The 19,518-nt window shown below is 40.4% G+C and overlaps 1 protein-coding gene across 2 annotated transcripts in view; it reads right to left on the reverse strand.

The window, feature by feature from the left end:
• Positions 1-674: 674 nt before the first annotated feature.
• The window catches only part of LOC124786113 (zinc finger protein 91-like), a 46,802-nt gene continuing 27,958 nt past the window's right edge, over positions 675-19,518 (reverse strand). The window contains exons 6-7 of one of the 2 annotated variants that reach the window (XM_047254236.1): positions 17,192-17,316; positions 675-2,364 (exon numbers count right to left, since the gene is read on the reverse strand). In XM_047254236.1, coding sequence (XP_047110192.1) covers positions 867-2,364; positions 17,192-17,316 — 1,623 coding nt within the window. In that variant the 3' untranslated portion in view covers positions 675-866. The remainder of the gene's footprint in view (positions 2,365-17,191; positions 17,317-19,518) is intronic. The other variant, XM_047254237.1, reaches the window with a different exon arrangement.

A 19,518-nucleotide genomic window follows, 5' to 3' on the forward strand; every position in this document is an offset into this window, starting at 1 on the left:
TGCACGAGGAACAGCACATTTGACCGATTTCAAATTTGAAAATTTTTTCCACACACGAAGCATCCTCTCCTTTGGCATGACAATAGCAAACCACCAAATCACACACAAGTGCCAGGTGCATTGGGTTCACTGTTATCAACTGTTCTACGTACAGTTCTGACTTGACTCCATCACATTTTCACCCATCTCAAGGACTTCACTTTAATTGTGATGAAGTGGTGCAAGCAGAGATGAGATTTGGCTGTCAACAAAGTCAAACATTCTGCAGTGGCAGAATTAACAAACTGGTCTCTAGTTGGGAAAGAATACAGATGTACAACGTTAATAACATTCATTTTACTTAAAAAGCTTTTAACAGTTCCCACATAAATTCGGAAATTTGGAGCCATTACATTTCTGCAGGTCTGCATATAATGAGTGTCTAAAAATTGATTCCAGTTATCCCCAATAATTAACACACATCATGATAATGACAGTTCAGAAACACTGTTGACAAATTCATGAATAACAAGACACATGTATCAGAAAAGAATACTGAACAAATAATGTATACAAAATTGTTTTGCTTTGGCGAAACAGTCTCACAGTTCTTATTTGTGTCAAAATTTACATTACTTTACCGAGTAGTGATGGTAGAAATAAAGTCATACTATGAAGCTGAAAATTTCATTACAAAATATATTATACACAAGTAACACATAGAAAAGATAATTACAATAAAATTTACAGTTCTATTACAGGCAAAATGGGTTTGGCTTCTGAACTGAAGCAGGCAAATTAATACAATGGATGTCTAACTCCGTCATACAATTTTATGGTACAATTCTGTATTGATCTTGAGAGACAAAGTTTCCTTCAAATTCTTATCAAATGACATATTCACAAGCAACATTACTGTCATTTATCAAAGGTGTGGAATCTGCATGGCTTTCAATAACAATATCTGATGAACCAAATTCACCAAAGATAATTGTGTTATCTGAGGAAGAGCCTGGTTCCTCCATTTTACTATCAGCAACTTCTTCTAGTATGTCATTACCCTCTTTTCTTCCTTTTACATCAGGTTTGTGATTACATAATTTACATTCATCTGTGTGTTTTGCTACATGATTTTTCAAAGCTTCTCTGCGTCTAAATTCTTTGGAACAAAATGTACATCGAAATGGCCAGTCATCTGAATGTGTAATGATATGCTGCTTCAGTCTTGTTACAGAGTTAAAACATTTATCACATACATTGCATTTAAAAGATTTGTTTTCAGTATGTATACGCTCATGTACAACTAATGATCGCTTGAACAAAAATTTTTCACCACAGTAATTGCAAGCAAATGGTTTCTCATCTGAGTGTATTCTTAAATGACTGTCAAGAGCCCACTGATGTGCAAATGGTCTCTTACAAGTACCACAAACAAATTTTTTCTCCATAGAATGTTTTGATGCATGATTCCTGTAAGCCAATTCGGTAGTAAATATTTTATTACAGGTCGAACAGTGATAGAGTTCAGTACTATTATTTGACGCCTCACTGTCAACAAATGTAACAATCTCATGCACAGTAGAATGGTCAACAAAAGTTGAGTCATATTCAACTTGACATATTTGATGCTCATACTGTAAGCTGTCTTCTTTAATGGAATTAACAGCTTCCACAATTTCAGGTTCCTGAAATATTTGTCCTCTTCTGTCAATGCCACCAGATAAAGGAGTGATAATATTTAATAATGGAGCTTCAACCTCTGTTAAAGGATGAAATTTCTGTTCAGCTTCATCTCTATTATTAGTTAAGTCAGAAGACTCCACAAACTTAACTTTAGGGTCTGTTGCAGCACTGAGCCTTTCATCTGAGAATTCATAGATTGTAGTTTCACCTCCAGTTTCGGGCAGTGATTGTTCATCTTTGCTTGTGTTTAAAACTTCACTGCCTAATACAGTTTCAATGGAAGTCTCTGACTCAATTTTCACTTGTGCAGGTGATTCTTCTGTTTTTGTGGTTTCAGGAGTAATACAAACATTGGTGTCTCTGTTTTCAGGTATACAAGGCACAGTATTCAGATCTTTATCATCAGGTATCTCACTTGAGTTAGGTGCCTTCTTGATATGAGATCTCCGATGTGAAAGCATTAGCTGGTATGTTGGCAATGACTCAAAACATATTTTGCAAGTATATCTTTTTCTGTGAATTGCGATGTGCTGCTTCAAACTATTTTGTTGCCCAAAGAGTTTGCTACACATCTGACACTTAAAATGCAAACGACTATGAACTACTGCTCTGTGTGAACGTAGCCTGTTCAAATTCATAAACAGCAGGTTGCACCCATCACACCTGATGCTGTTACTTGTCCATTCTCGTTTCTGCAAACTGCTGAAAGCAAAGGTAAATATTAAAAAATGCATTAAGAAAATAAAATCTCCAGTGTATTGAAATTATAAAAATGTGTTCACAAAATCAATATTAATAATAAAATATACAGAATCAAACTTCTGATTGTACCTGTTATAAGATCAAACAATAAATTTAAACTTCATTATTTATCAATAATAAGATACAGCTAATGAAGTAAATAACAACAAAATGTACAATGCAAAAGGTTGCTACTAAGAAGTGGGAGGAAGGCCTTTAACTACACTTTGCTAAACATTAAGGGAAGCAGCAATGGTAGATCATAGTGCTTGATTTAGATGTTCATAGTGTGCATCTACATCCATTCTGCAAACCACTCTGAAGTGCATGGCTTCCCATTGCACCATATAACTGGGTTTCTCCCCATCTCATTAGTGTAATGAACGTATGAAAAAGACTGCTTAAATGTGGATGTGCTGCTGTAATTAGTTGATCTTGTCTACACAGTCAATGTGAGTGCATTATGTAAGGGACTGTAGTATTTTCCTTTGCCCATACTGGATCTTTAAACAAAATACAATTTCATAAAATGGATTATGTCTTTTCTTCAAGTTCTTCAGCATTTCAGTTATGCATCCTGCAAGTCATACAAACTCATCACTAGTCATGTTGGCCTTTTTATATTTTCAACATCCTTCATTTGATCTATCTGATACGAGTCCCAACCACGTCAGCAATATTCTACGATGGTTAATACGAGAGCTTTTCACGAAATGTGTTGTTACATATCCAACTGGAAGAGTGATGCGTAATCCTACATTGACCTTTCTGATAAAGGATGCTCATGAACACATGAATTGGTACAATTATTTAATAAACAGGTGAGCACAACCTCAAGGGATGGCGCACATCGTTCAGGTGGGATGGTAATCACAACAACTTCGTGAAAGGAAATACCAGCTCCATGTATCATCATCCTAGGTCAGAGTAATCTTGGCTCTGGAGCTAAAGCTGCACTGAAACATTGAAATAAGACTGGAGAAAGCAAATGAATTTTTTGGAATGTGTTCAAGGTTATGTTTATTTGGAGATTCTGGGTTAAGCAGTTATTGTAATGTTCTCATAAAAATAAATAAATAAATAAAATAAAATAAAAAATAAAAAAAGTTTATTATGAGAAGTTAATTGTATGGTAATTCAAGAATGTATGGCACACAGATTGGATAAGACTAGTATTTATTTACACAATAGCATATCATGCTAAATTCCAGACTTCGAGCTTCTACTGCACAATCAGATGACAGAAGTTCAAGCTTTTTAGCACCTACAGTGTATTTTAGACACGGAATATTGCATTTTTTGCCTTACACGAAATGTGCAACTTTGCGTTTCTGAACGTTTGAAATAAGTTGTCAACCACTGCGCCACTTTCAAAACTTGCCAAGATCTGCCTATACAGGGTGGTCCATTGATAGTGACCGGGCAAAATATCTCACGAAATAAGCATCAAACGAAAAAACTACAAAGAAAGAAATTCGTCCAACTTTAAGGGGGAAAGCAGATAGCGCTGCTATAGGTCAACCGGATATCAACTGCGATTTTTTAAATAGGAACCCCCATTTTTTATTACATATTCATGTAGTACGTAAAGAAATATGAATGTTTTAGTTGGACCACTTTTTTCGCTAGCACTGGCTGAATGTTACATGATACAACGTACTTATACGTTTGTGACTATTACAGCGTCATCTATCACAATGGAATCTTCCCACTCAAGATGGATAAAAAAGGCATCTGAGAGAAATAAATTCCAGTGCAACAAGAAAATGAAATTTTTATTTACAAAACAAATACCTCATTATTTTGTTGTAAAGACTATACCATAGAAGGATGATGACGATGATACTGGACGATAGTTTTGTGAATTACCTGTGTAACCCTTCTTGTAAACTGGTAGTACCTGTACTTTCTCTCAACTACAGGGCACAATTTTGTAGTCAGAGGATCTACGGTATATTTTGGTTGAAAAATGGGTTGACTCGGCTGCAAATTCTATATAGGGAATCTGACAGGGATTCCATTAACCTTCTGACATTACGTAACAATAATCTCTAGCCCTATAGCATCATTCTGTACACATCATGCAGTAGTCAGCGTTTCTATGGAAGTTTCTTTCCATAAGGTAACAAACTTGATGGGTCATTTTATAGGTAATGGGAATCACAAAGAGTGATACCTGTTGATGGTCCATGATCAGCATGTGAAATGGCCATGTCGCTGCCAAGTGCCAAGATTCTTAAGCACTCAGGACTTTGCTGAAACAGCTGTCCATCTTTGTTAATTGTCAACAATATTTACATATCCTGCCAAACTCTGGTGGGCTACAGTATCATGGGTAGGGTTGTTGGGGCATTGGTGTTCTAGTTAAAGTTAAAGAATTTTGGGACTAATTGGTCTTGTGGCATACCAAATTATTTCTGCACCCAGTCCATGTTACACAAAGTTTGGCTAAACAGCCAACAATGTGGACCTCAGAAACCCAACTGCTTTATGGTAAAATTAAAAACTGTACTACAGGAAAGAGGAAGAGTTATTTTAAAAATAAAGAAAAGATATTAAAGAAATTGCTGAAATCATGCTCACATTCTGATGACGGATACGAAAAGTAGTGAACACCAGCAAATCTCATTGTTAGATGTAGAAGTAACTTTGGGTGTGCCCCAAGGAAGTACAGGGTGACAGAAAAACAGGAACATTTCCGCAATCCAGTAAAACTAGAAGTTATGAAGGAAAGAAATTGCATTCATAGTAACTGAAATCTTCAACTTTGCGATTTACGAAACACTGATGTCATTTATCATTTTTTAAAAATTACGTCCTTTAGTTGGCTTCATCCTATACGAATACATTCGTGAAATCTGCTGATGAGATTCCTCATTGACCGCTGCAACATCTCAGCTGGGATACTGTGAATTGCATCCCAAATTTTCTGTTTAAACTCATCCAGGGGGAGGAATAATCACAAACGGATAAATCTGATGGTCTAAGGGGCCAGGGAATGTTACCAAATCATGAGATCACACAGTTGCCAAACAATTCTCGCACATGTCATTGATTGCCGTGCAGTGTGAGATGTCGCTCAGTCCTGTTGGAACAAGGCTTTTTGAACGTTTGGAAAGTTGTTCAATGCAGGTGTAACGAAAGTTCGTAACATCTCCATGTAACGATCGGCACTGAGATTGTGTTTCCCCTTTTATTTGCGAAAAAATATGGTCCGATAATCCCATGTGATGAAACACCACACCATACTGTCACTTTACTAGCATGTAAAGGGCACTCATGATCATCATTAGGATTTGTGTTTGCCCAGTAACGGTAGTTCTGTTTATTCACATAACCGGTGAGATGAAAATGTGCATCATCTGACATCCACAACTTGTTTAGAAATTCATCATCATTGTTTATTTTTGTTATCATTTGTTGACAGAATCCCAATCGTAACTGGTAATTTTGTCCTTCAATTGTTGCACCATCTGTAGTTTGTACAGATGAAATTTCAAATTACGATGAAGAATTTTGTGGGCACCCTCCCAGGACATTCCAACCACTGCTGCTTGCTTACGAATTGAACGCCATGAGCTCCGTAAGACAGACTCTCATACAACATCAATGTTCGCTGGAGAATGCACACTTCTTGGTCGTCCTGTTAGTTTCTTTTTGTGGGCCGATCCAGCCTCTTCCAAGTTATTAATAGAACATTTTATCACACATTTCGACAGAACGACGTCATGAGGTCCTAAATTATAGAAACATCAAAACTCCCTCTGCGCCCCTATCAAACTATCACTGTTTATGGCTAACACATGCTGTTGTCCGTTTCACTAATCCATGATTACCGAAATGGCGCACTATTTACTCGCTAACTGCCACCTGCCCGTGGCTGCCACTACTCATTTCAAACATTCCCGTTACTCTGTGTCACCCTGTATACTGGGACTCTTGCTGTTCATATTGTATATTAATGATCTTTCAGACAATATTAATAGTAAAATCAGGCTTTTTGCAGATGATGCAGTTCTCTGTAATTCAGTACTATCTGAAAGAAGCTGCATAAATATTCAGTCATGCCTTGTTGCAGAGATTGGCAACTTGCACCAAATGTTCAGAAATTTAAATTTTGCACTTCACAAAACAAAAAGAGTCACTGCTGGAGTGGGCCAACTCGTACAAATATCTGGGTGTAACATTTTGTAGGTATATGAAATGGAATGAGTAAAGCAGGTGGTAGACTTCAGTTTATTGATAGAATACTGGGTAAGTGCAATCACTCTACAAAGGAGATTGCTTACAAATCACTTGTGCGACCAGTTCTAGAATATTGTACAAGTGTGTGGGACCCTTACCAGATAAGCCTAACAGGGGATATTGAACATACACAGAGTAGGACAGCATGAATACTCATAGGTTTGAGTAATTAGTGGGAGAGAGTCAAAGAGATACTGAAGGAAATGAACTGGAAGACTCCGAGACAGAGGTAAACTATCCTGAGAAAGTCTATTAACAAAGTTTCAAAAACCAGCTTACAGGATTACTCTAACAATATACTACAACCCCCTACACATCACTCATTTAGGTATCTTGAAGATAAGATGAGAATAATTATTGGAGGAACAGAAGCATTCAAACAGTCATTCTTCCCGCACTCCATACGTGAATGGAACAGGGAGAAACCCTAATAACTGGTGCAATGGGACGTACCCTCTGCCATGCACCTCATGACGGTTGGTATAGTATAGATGTATATCTCACGACAAACTGATAATGGAGGTTTTTAATGCTAAAGTAGGATGAAAATTACAACATGATTCTTTAGTTGTAAACTTTGGTCATAATACCAGAACTGAAAGAGCTCGTATGTTGGCAGAACACTCTTCCACAAGAAAAGAAACACAAAATGGACTTGGAAAGGGCAAATGGAACAAAAAAACAAATGAGACTGATATTTCATCAAATAACAAAGAAATTAGAAATTATACTGGAAGTGATGGCCTTAATCACTTTTGAATTTTAAGGATTGTAAGCTCTTGCAGTTTAGGACAAAGATATATATCAAGAATAGTGCCACTTTTACATTCACGGAATTAACATTTTCCTGCTGTTTACGAGATTTTTTAATCGGTCCCATCAAATTTCCTATGTCCACAATGTTAATTTGCACCTGCTTTTGTGTCATAATTTTCCCGCAATTTATGCATTATGCAAAAATGTTTGTGGAGAAAAAATGATGCTGGCATGATGTTGCCCATCCAGTATGTTTACAAATATTGCGTGGTTAAGTTTCTTGACGCCAGGGGACTACTCAGCGGATTTGAACTGGTACAGGTGTAAAAGTTTGAACAATTTGTGCCATATCTCCTGTCACTGCCAAACTCCACTTTGCATGGTGGCTGATGGGAGTAATTAGATTCATTCGAACGAAGATATCCTGACCAACCACAACCATTTCCAAGCTGTCTCTACTGCGCAAACGCAGTTTCGTAATTGTTGTGATCATGACACCTTTGTTGAACCATATTTAAGCACGTTTCAGTATATGGCCTCTTGGAGCGCGCTGAGCAAAACATGTTTTGAGAATTTATTCTCGTTGTCAAGTGCAGTATTTACATATGTATTTTTTGTGATGTTACACAAACACACGATGTGAATGACTGTGTGTGTGGTGTGTGGTTTTCTACATAACTGATGAGGCACAGTACCTGATAACCTCAAAAAGACGACTACAGTGCAAGCGACGCAGAACACCACATATTCAAACACTACACAAAAATACTTATGTACACACCTCCACTTGACAATGAGAAAAAATTCTCGGAACGCATCATGTTAAGCATGAAAAAATACGTAACTAGTGCATTATTTCATTTTATAGTGAATGACAGCTGCAGGTTTTCAAAAACATTGATTATGACATGAAATTGAGTCAAACGTTTCTACTTCCCAGAGAGTTATCAGTTCCAGTTACATCAACAATTTTTATTAGATAATAAACCTTCATCAGATAATAAACAAGTCCCTGACAAGTCTTTTGATGTTTTATGCACATATATCATACATAAAGTGCAAGGGGGTATCCTGTGCCTAGCTTTTACATTTTGAAACATTATTTCCCACATTTTACACCATTTTTCTGAAGTCCCTTGAAAAGTGTAACAGTGGGGTTTTACTGTAAAGTTAGAAAGAAAAATACTCACCAAGCAGGATGTGAGAAATTTAGACCATGGGAAATTATTTAAGAATAAAGAAGTGTACCAGACTGAATCAAGCGCAAAGGGCACCGCCTTAGAAACTAAATATTATACAGAGAGACAAAAGCAATCATTATTTAACAGATGTACTTGTGCCAACATCAGAACAGGCAAATATGAAGAATGCAGAGGAAAGGAAATGTAATGTAATGAGACTTCTATAAAACAGAAGCAAATGATACAATATGCTGAATTAAACAAAACTATTTAGAAATGTGGCAGCAGATATGAGAAGATACACTGTAAATTGGTAAGAAACTGCTGAAAAATAGTAACAATGTGAAGAAAACAGGACAGGACAAGACAGAACAGAACTTCCACTGTGAATACATTTCATCAGTTTATGTGCACAGTAATTAACAACAGACAAAAACTGTTCAAGCATTCCATGATTCTTAAATTTTTTATAGTTAAATAAAGGACAACTAGTTAATAACAAAAATAATTACATTCTGGAAGTAACATCAGATCTGGTGTATAAAGCCATTTAAAGTTCGAAGGAAGGGAAAGTGTTGTAAACAATTATTAATGTTTGAGGAAATGTATTACTAACACAACTGACAATTTTTTTTTTTTAATATTTAGAGAAGATGACACTTTGCCAAAATTTTGACAATGTTGTATGATTCTACCTCACAAGGGCAGTGGGGGGGGGGGGGGGGGGGGGGATGATTAACACCAACATCAAAGGGGGAATATTACATTTTGAGAAGACAAAGGAACACGCTGGTGTCAAGAAATGGATGTAGTACAAAGAAACAAGAGAATGAAACAGGACAATACAACGAAACCTACACTGTTAGTATACAGAAGAAACTATAAGTCCGTGTTACAACCTCCATTGGACTTCACCAGGGTAGTGAGAAATTTAGAATTTATGAGTCAGTCATGGAGAAATGATATATCCAAAACTGCTCTCAGTAGCTCTAGAGGCAGTTTTCAGAACCTTAAACTGAGAAAATGACGAAAAATAGCAGTTAATGGACTGTATCTAAAGAATCTTCATTTTGTTGAAAACACAGTTCTGTCTGACTAGTGCAAATTCATTCACGCAATCACACAGCGTAATGAACGAGAGCCTTCAGGGATGTGGAACAAGTAATGTCATTCATTAACAGACAGAGGCATTTATTAAAGGATACTTATGTTAAATATATTAACAACCAATAACACATGATGCTAATCTATTCATACTGACAATTATGAGATTTACTTGACATACAGGGTGATTCCATGATGTTACAAATGTTCAAGGGTGACAGATTCTGGTACATTTATCAATCTGAGATGATAGATCCTGTGGCAGAAACGACAGAACCTAAATAGAAAAATGTTTTCTGGTACATTTGATAGTGGAATACATGTACAGGGTGGTAGTTTGGACCAAAACAAGGAAAAAACATGCGAGCTCTAAAATGCACACCTCACAGCTATGAGCAATTTTTCATCTTCGATACCACGAAAAACTTTTTCCTACCGCAAGCTCTTTGGTTTCCTTATTTTTGGAGGAGGTAGCATTGATCAACACAAGAAAAAAGTACAGTAAATATAAGTTTTAAAAAGCATACCTGAAGTGCTAGGGGCCTCATTCTTCTTCGCTACTGTGATAACATATCTTCTATGGAAGAAGTGCTTATGGCTCTTAGAGCCCATTTTTATTAGAATTTTTTCTTGGTTTGGTTTATAATACTTCCTCTGAAAGCCTTCCCTACGATCTTAGCAACAATATCAGTACATGTATTCCACAGTCAGAGGTGTTGTTGTTGTTGTTGTTGTGGTCTTCAGTCCTGAGACTGGTTTGATGCAGTTCTCCATGCTACTCTATCCTGTGCAAGCTTCTTCATCTCCCAGTACTTACTGCAACCTACATCCTTCTGAATCTGCTTAGTGTATTCATCTCTTGGTCTCCCTCTACGATTTTTACCCTCCACGCTGCCCTCCAATGCTAAATTTGTGATTCCTTGATGCCTCAAAACGTCCTACCAACCGATCCCTTCTTCTAGTCAAGGTAACAGAAAGGTAGTCAGAGGTAACAGAACAATTTTCACTTATAACTTTGGACTCTCATTTTTTGACTAGGGACTCTTACCTTAACCCTTTAACTGCTCTGGACGTGTTAACGCGCGTGCCTCTGTATCTGTCCCTGTGTGCTCTGAACATGTTTATGTGCGCCACCAGTCCTACTGTGAACATGTCTACGTGTAGACACGTTCAGAGTACCAGGTAGAAGGACTGGTGGCACGTGTAAACACGTTCAGAGCACACAGGGACAGGTACAAAGGTGCGCGCATTAACACGTTCAGAGCAGTTAAAGGGTTAAACTGAAACATCCATTCTCCTCAGTCATCCCTGAAAGTTTGTAACTTCACGGAATCACCTTGTGTGAATTTTACAAGAAAAGCAGCTATATAATTTCAATGATTTCAGAAAGCACTGCACACTGTCTGTATACTGGAAACATTAAAAGCATGTTTAATATGAAGTTTTTTGTTCACAAGAATTTAAATCTGCAAGTCCAATTCTGATAAATTACAGAAATTTCTCATTTTAATTTTGTAAATTTCCCATCTTCTGCTAGATAACCAACATGTTACAGGTTTTTGCACCACAATTGGAAACTCCCTTCTAGACCCTAGACACAGATTCATAGTTTATGTGGAATTATTTTAACTTCTGTTACTGTGGTTGTAAATTTCAGTCTATCACTCTTATTAACTACCATAAATACCATTACTGAGCAAATATATTGTCACACAAGTTCAATAATTCAGCAGTCCCAGGAGTGGCTCCTGCATTAGCTGCAAAGTTCCAGAGGAATACACTAAAGGATGGTACTGAGCAAAGGCATGCTAAGTATGCTAGCCATTCTGCTGCAGGTCAACACAATGAGAGAAAATTTTAAGTGGAAACCTGGCAGAGTGTTTTGGTTAACTTATCTACATGCTGGTGCCACCTCACTTTATTAACCACCTGGATGCACATGAATTTCATGCATGGAGTAAATAAAGTGTGAACCCATTTAGCTCAACTTCAAGTGTGTGTCACTCAATTTGTTTGAAGCTGCATAATATGAGTTTCTATAGAAAGGTTACGACAACTTCCTTGCTTTGACCATTAAGAGTGTGGTATATTATACTTCTGGTTCTGTTTGGTGTCATGGTGTTTGGGCCCCTTGTTAGTATACTTGCCCTCCAGTGTCTTTGATAAATTATTGATGTAAAATGAGCAGGATTTTGTCAAATACTGAAATATGAGGATCATCATCATTAATGTTTCCCTACATCAAATTAAATTTTGGATTGTCATATATCATTTTTGAATATGACCCTCTAATTTCTATTTTCCACTACATAACATGAAAGTTCTTAACACCATAGTGTTTTGATTTCCCTAGTAAAATTTTATAATCAACATGGTCTAAAGCCCTGGCAGGACTGCAGCAATGGTCAACTAGGTCATTCTTCTTGTTTAGCATTTTGGAATATCATATGCTCTGACAGCAAATATTTTGTCATTTTTTAATAGCACAAAAGGATACATTTCACAAAGTTAATGAAAAGCTTGTAGTTTTGCATTGGTCAAACTTTAACATCTAATATCGCATGTCAAAATCATTTGCCCGCCACAGCTATTGAGTCGGGTACCCAAGCTGAAATAGCACATTTAAGAACAATAGGAAATCTGAGTATCAACGATTGGACTCTGAACCCTACTCTCTTGAATGTGAATGTTTCTGAAACAAAATTTAGAGAGTATATCTTTAAAACAATTGTTTTTATCTCAGAATTCCAGATATACAGATACAAAGCGAGCACAAACCATTAACTATAATTATTTAAGAAGTCATAAAAAGTATGTAATCTGTGAGTAAGGGTAAGAACTCCAGAAAATATTACAGAGCGCAGAAACTGTGCAGCACTGCAAAGGGTACTTTTACAGCTAAAGCAATCCTGTAGTTGTGTGCAGTCAGTTCAAACCCCCACCCAGCCATCTAGATTTAAGTTAGTTCCAATTTTCCTAACCCAATGAAGACAAAAACAGGGACTGCTCCTTTCAAAACCCGATTTAGCTAGTGCTTCTTATTAAATCACCTTGTAGCCAACAAACATTAACCTTAATCTTCCCACCTTCCACAGGCAACAGAAAATAACAGTTGGTGTACGGGCATGCACCTCACTGTGGTTTGCATAGTATAAATGTAGATGTAGATATCGATATAGATTTAGATTGATGGGAGGGGGGAAAAAAACCTAAACAGCTCTATGTCAGAAATAGTTAATGGCATGGTAATAATTAAAGTATCTACATTGTGACTTAAGCAACAATATTGCGGTTAGGCAGGACACTGGCAATTGGAATATTGTACTAAATGGAAAACTATGTTCACACAGACAGTACTGTGCAGTCAAAAAGTGATTAAGGTATCTAGACGTGGAAATTTAAACAACTTCGTAGTTAGATAAGATTTTATGACATCTGGCTTGAAGTGTTTCAGAGCAAAAAAATATATCTTTCTCCTATCAGGAGTATTGCAGTGCAGTTAATATACATATACCGAATGGGAAAGCACTGGTAGATAGACACAATAAAAACACACACACAAATATCAAGCTTTTGCACCCCACGGTTGCTTCATCAGGAAAGAAGCTACCGTGGGTTGTGAAAGCTTGAAGTTTTTGTGTGTGTGTGTGTGTGTGTGTGTGTGTGTGTGTGTGTGTGTATCTACCAGCGCTTTCTCGTTTGGTAAGTTGCAGCATCTTTTTTAATATATTTTTCCCATGTGGAATGTTTCTTTCTATTGTGTGTGTGTGTGTGTGTATATAAAAACAAAGATGATGTGACTTACCATATGAAAGCGCTGGCAGGTCGACAGAAACACAAACAAACACATACATACAAACAAAATTCTAGCTTTCGCAACCAATGGTTGCTTCGTCAGGAAAGAGGGAAGGAGAGGGAAAGACGAAAGGATGTGGGTTTTAATGGAGAGGGTAAGGAGTCATTCCAATCCCGGGAGCGGAAAGAATTACCTTAGGGGGAAAAAAGGACAGGTATACACTCACGCGCGCACACGCACACACACACACACACACACACACACACACACACACACACACACACACACACACATATCCATCCGCACATACACAGACACAAGCAGACATTTTTAAAGGCAAAGAGTTTGGGCAGAGATGTCAGTCAAGGCGGAAGTACAGAGGCAAAGATGTTGTTGAAAGACAGGTGAGGTATGAGCGGCGGCAACTTGAAATTAGCGGAGGTTGAGGCCTGGCAGATAACGAGAAGAGAGGATATACTGAAGGGCAAGTTCCCATCTCTGGAATTCTGACAGGTTGGTGTTAGTGGGAAGTATCCAGATAACCCGGACGGTGTAACACTGTGCCAAGATGTGCTGGCTGTGCACCAAGGCATGTTTAGCCACAGGGTGATCCTCATTACCAACAAACACTGTCTGCCTGTGTCCATTCATGCGAATGGACAGTTTGTTGCAGGTCATTCCCACATAGAAAGCTTCACAGTGTAGGCAGGTCAGTTGGTAAATCACGTGGGTGCTTTCACACGTGGCTCTGCCTTTGATCGTGTACACCTTCCGGGTTACAGGACTGGAGTAGGTGGTGGTGGTGGGAGGGTGCATTGGACAGGTTTTACACCGGGGGCAGTTACAAGGGTAGGAGCCAGAGGGTAAGGAAGGTGGTTTGGGGATTTCATCATAGGGATGAACTAAGAGGTTACGAAGGTTAGGTGGACGGCGGAAAGACACTCTTGGTGGAATGGGGAGGATTTCATGAAGGATGGATCTCATTTCAGAGCAGAGGCAGGGCAGGGCTGCAGAGCCACATTCAGAGTCTGATCCAGTCCCGGAAAGTATCCTGTCACAAGTGGGGCACTTTTGTGGTTCTTCTGTGGGAGGTTCTGGGTTTGAGGGGATGAGGAAGTGGCTCTGGTTATTTGCTTCTGTACCAGGTCGGGAGGGTAGTTGCGGGATGTGAAAGCTGTTGTCAGGTTGTTGGTGCAATGGTTCAGGGATTCCGGACTGAAGTAGATTCGTTTGCCACGAAGACCTAGGCTGTAGGGAAGGGACCGTTTGATGTGGAATGGGGGGCAGCTGTCATAATGGAGGTACTGTTGCTTGTTGGTGGGTTTGATGTGGACGAACGTGTAAAGCTGGCCATTGGACGGATGGAGGTCAACGCCAAGGTAATCCCATTCCTGAGGTCCAGGCGGAGCTTCAAGGAATCCTCAGAACCTTAGGCCCCCTACAAAACCTTTCACCTGAATCCAACAACCTCCTGACCCCACCGACACCCCGCACCCCTACCTTCTACCTAAAATTCACAAACCCAATCATCCCGGCCGTCCCATTGTAGCTGGCTACCAAGCCCCCACAGAACGTATCTCTGCCTACGTAGATCGACACCTTCAACCCATTACATGGTCTCCCATCCTTCATCAAAGACACAACCACTTTCTCGAACGCCTGGAATCCTTACCCAATCTGTTACCCCCGGAAACCATCCTTGTAACCATTGATGCCACTTCCTTATACACAAATATTCCGCACGTCCAGGGCCTCGCTGCGATGGAGCACTTCCTTTCACGCCGATCACCTGCCACCCTACCTAAAACCTCTTTCCTCATTACCTTAGCCAGCTTCATCCTGACCCACAACTTCTTCACTTTTGAAGGCCAGACATACCAACAATTAAAAGGAACAGCCATGGGTACCAGGATGGCCCCCTCGTACGCCAACCTATTCATGGGTCGCTTAGAGGAAGCCTCCTTGGTTACCCAGGCCTGCCAACCCAAAGTTTGGTACAGATTTATTGATGACATCTTCATGATCTGGACTCACAGTGAGGAAGAACTCCAGAATTTCCTATCCAACCTCAACTCCTTTGGTTCCATCAGATTCACCTGGTCCTACTCCAAATCCCACGCCACTTTCCTTGACGTTGACCTCCATCTGTCCAATGGCCAGCTTCACACTTCCGTCCACATCAAACCCACCAACAAGCAACAGTACCTCCATTATGACAGCTGCCACCCATTCCACATCAAACGGTCCCTTCCCTACAGCCTAGGTCTTCGTGGCAAATGAATCTGCTCCAGTCCGGAATCCCTGAACCATTACACCAACAACCTGACAACAGCTTTCGCATCCCGCAACTACCCTCCCGACCTGGTACAGAAGCAAATAACCAGAGCCACTTCCTCATCCCCTCAAACCCAGAACCTCCCACAGAAGAACCACAAAAAAGTGCCCCACTTGTGACAGGATACTTACCGGGACTGGACCAGACTCTGAATGTGGCTCTCCAGCAGGGATACGACTTCCTCAAATCCTGCCCTGAAATGAAATCCATCCTTCATGAAATCCTCCCCACTCCACCAAGAGTGTCTTTCCGCCGTCCACCTAACCTTCGTAACCTCTTAGTTCATCCCTATGAAACCTCCAAACCACCTTCCCTGCCCTCTGGCTCCTACCCTTGTAACCGCCCCCGGTGTAAAACCTGTCCCATGCACCCTCCCACCACCACCTACTCCAGTCCTGTAACCCGGAGGGTGTACACGATCAAGGGCAGAGCCACGTGTGAAAGCACCCACATGATTTACCAACTGACCTGCCTACACTGTGACGCATTCTATGTGGGAATGACCAGCAACAAACTGTCCATTTGCATGAATGGACACAGGTAGACAATGTTTGTTGGTAATGAAGATCACCCTGTGGCTAAACATGCCTTGGTGCACGGCCAGCACATCTTGGCACAGTGCTACACCGTCCGGGTTATCTGGATACTTCCCACTAACACCAACCTATCCGAACTCCGGAGATGGGAACTTGCTCTTCAATATATCCTCTCTTCCCGTTACCCACCAGGCCTCAATCTCCGCTAATTTCAAGTTGCCGCCGCTCATACCTCACCTGTCACTCACCAACATCTTTGCCTCTGCACTTCCGCCTCGACTGACATCTCTGCCAAAACTCTGTGTCTTTGAATATGTCTGCTTGTGTCTGTATATGTGTGGATGGATATGTGTGTGTGCGCGCGCGCACGAGTGTATACCCGTCCTTTTTTCCCCCTAAGGTAAGTCTTTCCGCTCCCGGGATTGGAATGACTCCTTACCCTATCCCTTAAAACCCAAATCCTTTCGTCTTTCCCTCTCCTTCCCTCTTTCCTGACGAGGCAACCGTTAGTTGCGAAAGCTAGAATTTTGTGTGTGTGTGTGTGTGTGTGTGTGTGTATATATATATATATATATATATATATATATATATATGACGAAAGGAAGTGGGTTTTAAGGGAGAGGGTAAGGAGTCATTCCAGTCCGAGGAGCGGAAAGACTTACCTTAGGGGGAAAAAAGGACAGGTATACACTCGCACACACACACACATATCCATCCACACATACAGACACAAGCAGACATATTTAAAGACTATATATATATATACTGAACCCCAATAAACTAGTTTATGGTTAAAAGGATGCTGTGAAACTATATTAATATATTAATGCCTTACCGATTCCAATAAAATACATCTTTTGCATCCAGCCTCTGTCCCTTAGATGGAGAAACTGTGAGTGATGAGCTATATACCTTTTTTAACTTCATCAACGCAACTTCAAATTTTGATTTCTTGTATTTCTGAAACAAAAATACCATAGTAATATTATGTATATATAAAAATTAAATTATCAATATATAGAAGGAAACATTCCTCGTGGGAAAAATTATATATAAAAACAAAGATGAGGTGACTTACCGAACGAAAGCGCTGGCAGGTCGATAGACACACAAACAAACACAAACATACACACAAAATTCAAGCTTTCGCAACAAACTGTTGCCTCATCAGGAAAGAGGGAAGGAGAGGGGAAGACGAAAGGAAGTGGGTTTTAAGGGAGAGGGTAAGGAGTCATTCCAATCCCGGGAGCGGAAAGACTTACCTTAGGGGGAAAAAAAAGGACAGGTATACACTCGCACACACGCACATATCCATCCACACATACAGACACAAGCAGACATATTTAAATATGTCTGCTTGTGTCTGTATGTGTGGATGGATATGTGCGTGTGAGAATAAAACAGACGAGACATATAACACAAAAGAGAAAGAAAGGAAGGACCACAAGAACAAAGGAAAGGCAGCAAACACTGAAAGGAACAAAAGAGGACAAGAAAACAGAGAGATGCAAGAAACAGTTAGAAGAGAGTAAAATAAGGAAGCAGATTACGGTGGCTGGCCAACCACGAAAATAAAAAGGAAAAGCCAACCACTGTGCAACACATTAAAACCTCCACCCTAAAAGCACCAAGGTGGAGGACACAGAGGGACAAAGGACATGTGCTGAAACTCTGATCGAATGATAAAACCCACCCTCACGGATGAAATGTAAAACTTAATCAGCCAACGAGACGCTGTCTGCTAAAATCAATGATAACGAGTCCGGCAACCGAAGATGACGTCACAGGGCAGTAAAAAAGGACAGAGAAGAAGAATATGGGCAACTGTCAACCGGGTGCCGCAACGATACTTCACGGCGTAGGAGGTAGCCGAGAGTTGCCCAGGCACGGTCAATGCAGAACTGGCAGACAACCATGGAGTCCCTGCGAGAGGCCCTCATCGAGGACTTCCACACATTCGTGGTCCCCTTAATGGCTCTTAGTTTGTTGTGCATACAGTTATTTTGCCACTTCGTCTCCCAAAGCTGAAAAACCTTGCAGCGTATAACGAACGCAGGTCACTTGCAGGGATGCCCATCTCCAGAAGTGGTTTCTGTGTAGCCTATTTGGCCAGCCTGTCAGCAAGTTCATTCCTGCGATTCCGACGTGACCAGGAATCCAGATGAACACCACTGAACGAATGGACCATTCCGGGGCATAGATGGACTCCTGGATGGACGCTACCAAAGTATGATGAGGGTAGCACTGATCGATAGTTTCAGGCTGCTCAAGGAGTCAGTACACAAAAGAAAAGACTCCCCAGGGCATGAACGGAGATACTGAAGTGAATGAGAAATGGCCACCAGCTCTGCAGTGAATACACTGCAGCCATCGGGTAAGGAATGCTGTTCAATATGGCCGCTGTGAACATATTGAAAGCTTACATGACCATCAGCCATTGAGCCATTGGTGTAAACCACTTCAGAGCCCCAGAACAAGTTAAGAATCGAGAGGAAGTGACATCAGAGAGCCGCAGGGTTAACGGATTCCTTAGGGCCACATGACAGGTCCAGACGAAGCTGCGGCCGAGGTGTACACCATGGAGGCATACATGAACAGACCGCAAGTAGAGGTAATAAAAGGAAGGACTCCAGTTCAGAGAGAAGGGACCGAAAGCGAACCGCAATCGTTATCCCAGACCTGGGCCGCCGATGTGGGAGATGGACTGCCGCAGGTGGGAAAAGGAGACGGTAATTCAGATGCTCAGGAGAACTATGAATGCATGCTGCGTAACTGGTGAGCAGTTGTGTACGTCTGATCTGCAATGGAGGGACCCCAGCCTCCACCAGTACACTGGTGACTGGACTCATCTTAAAAGCTCCTGTTGCTAGTCTAATACTGCAGTGGTGCACGTGCTCGAGTAAATGCAATGCTGAGGGCGCTGCTGAACCATAAAGACACTCCCATAGTCAATTCGGGATTGGACAAAGGCTCTGTAGAGCCCCAGCAGCGTAGAGCGATCTGCACCCCAACAGGTGTTGCTCAGGCAACGGAGGTCATTGAAGTGCTGCCAGCGCTTCTGCTTAGTTGACGAAGGAGAGGAAGTCAAGTCAAACGAGCTTCGAAAACCAGTCCTAAGAATCTATATGTCTCCACTACAGTGAGTGAATCATCATGAAGGTA

Source organism: Schistocerca piceifrons, chromosome 1, assembly GCF_021461385.2.
Source record: "Schistocerca piceifrons isolate TAMUIC-IGC-003096 chromosome 1, iqSchPice1.1, whole genome shotgun sequence".
Lineage (NCBI taxonomy): Eukaryota > Metazoa > Arthropoda > Insecta > Orthoptera > Acrididae > Schistocerca > Schistocerca piceifrons.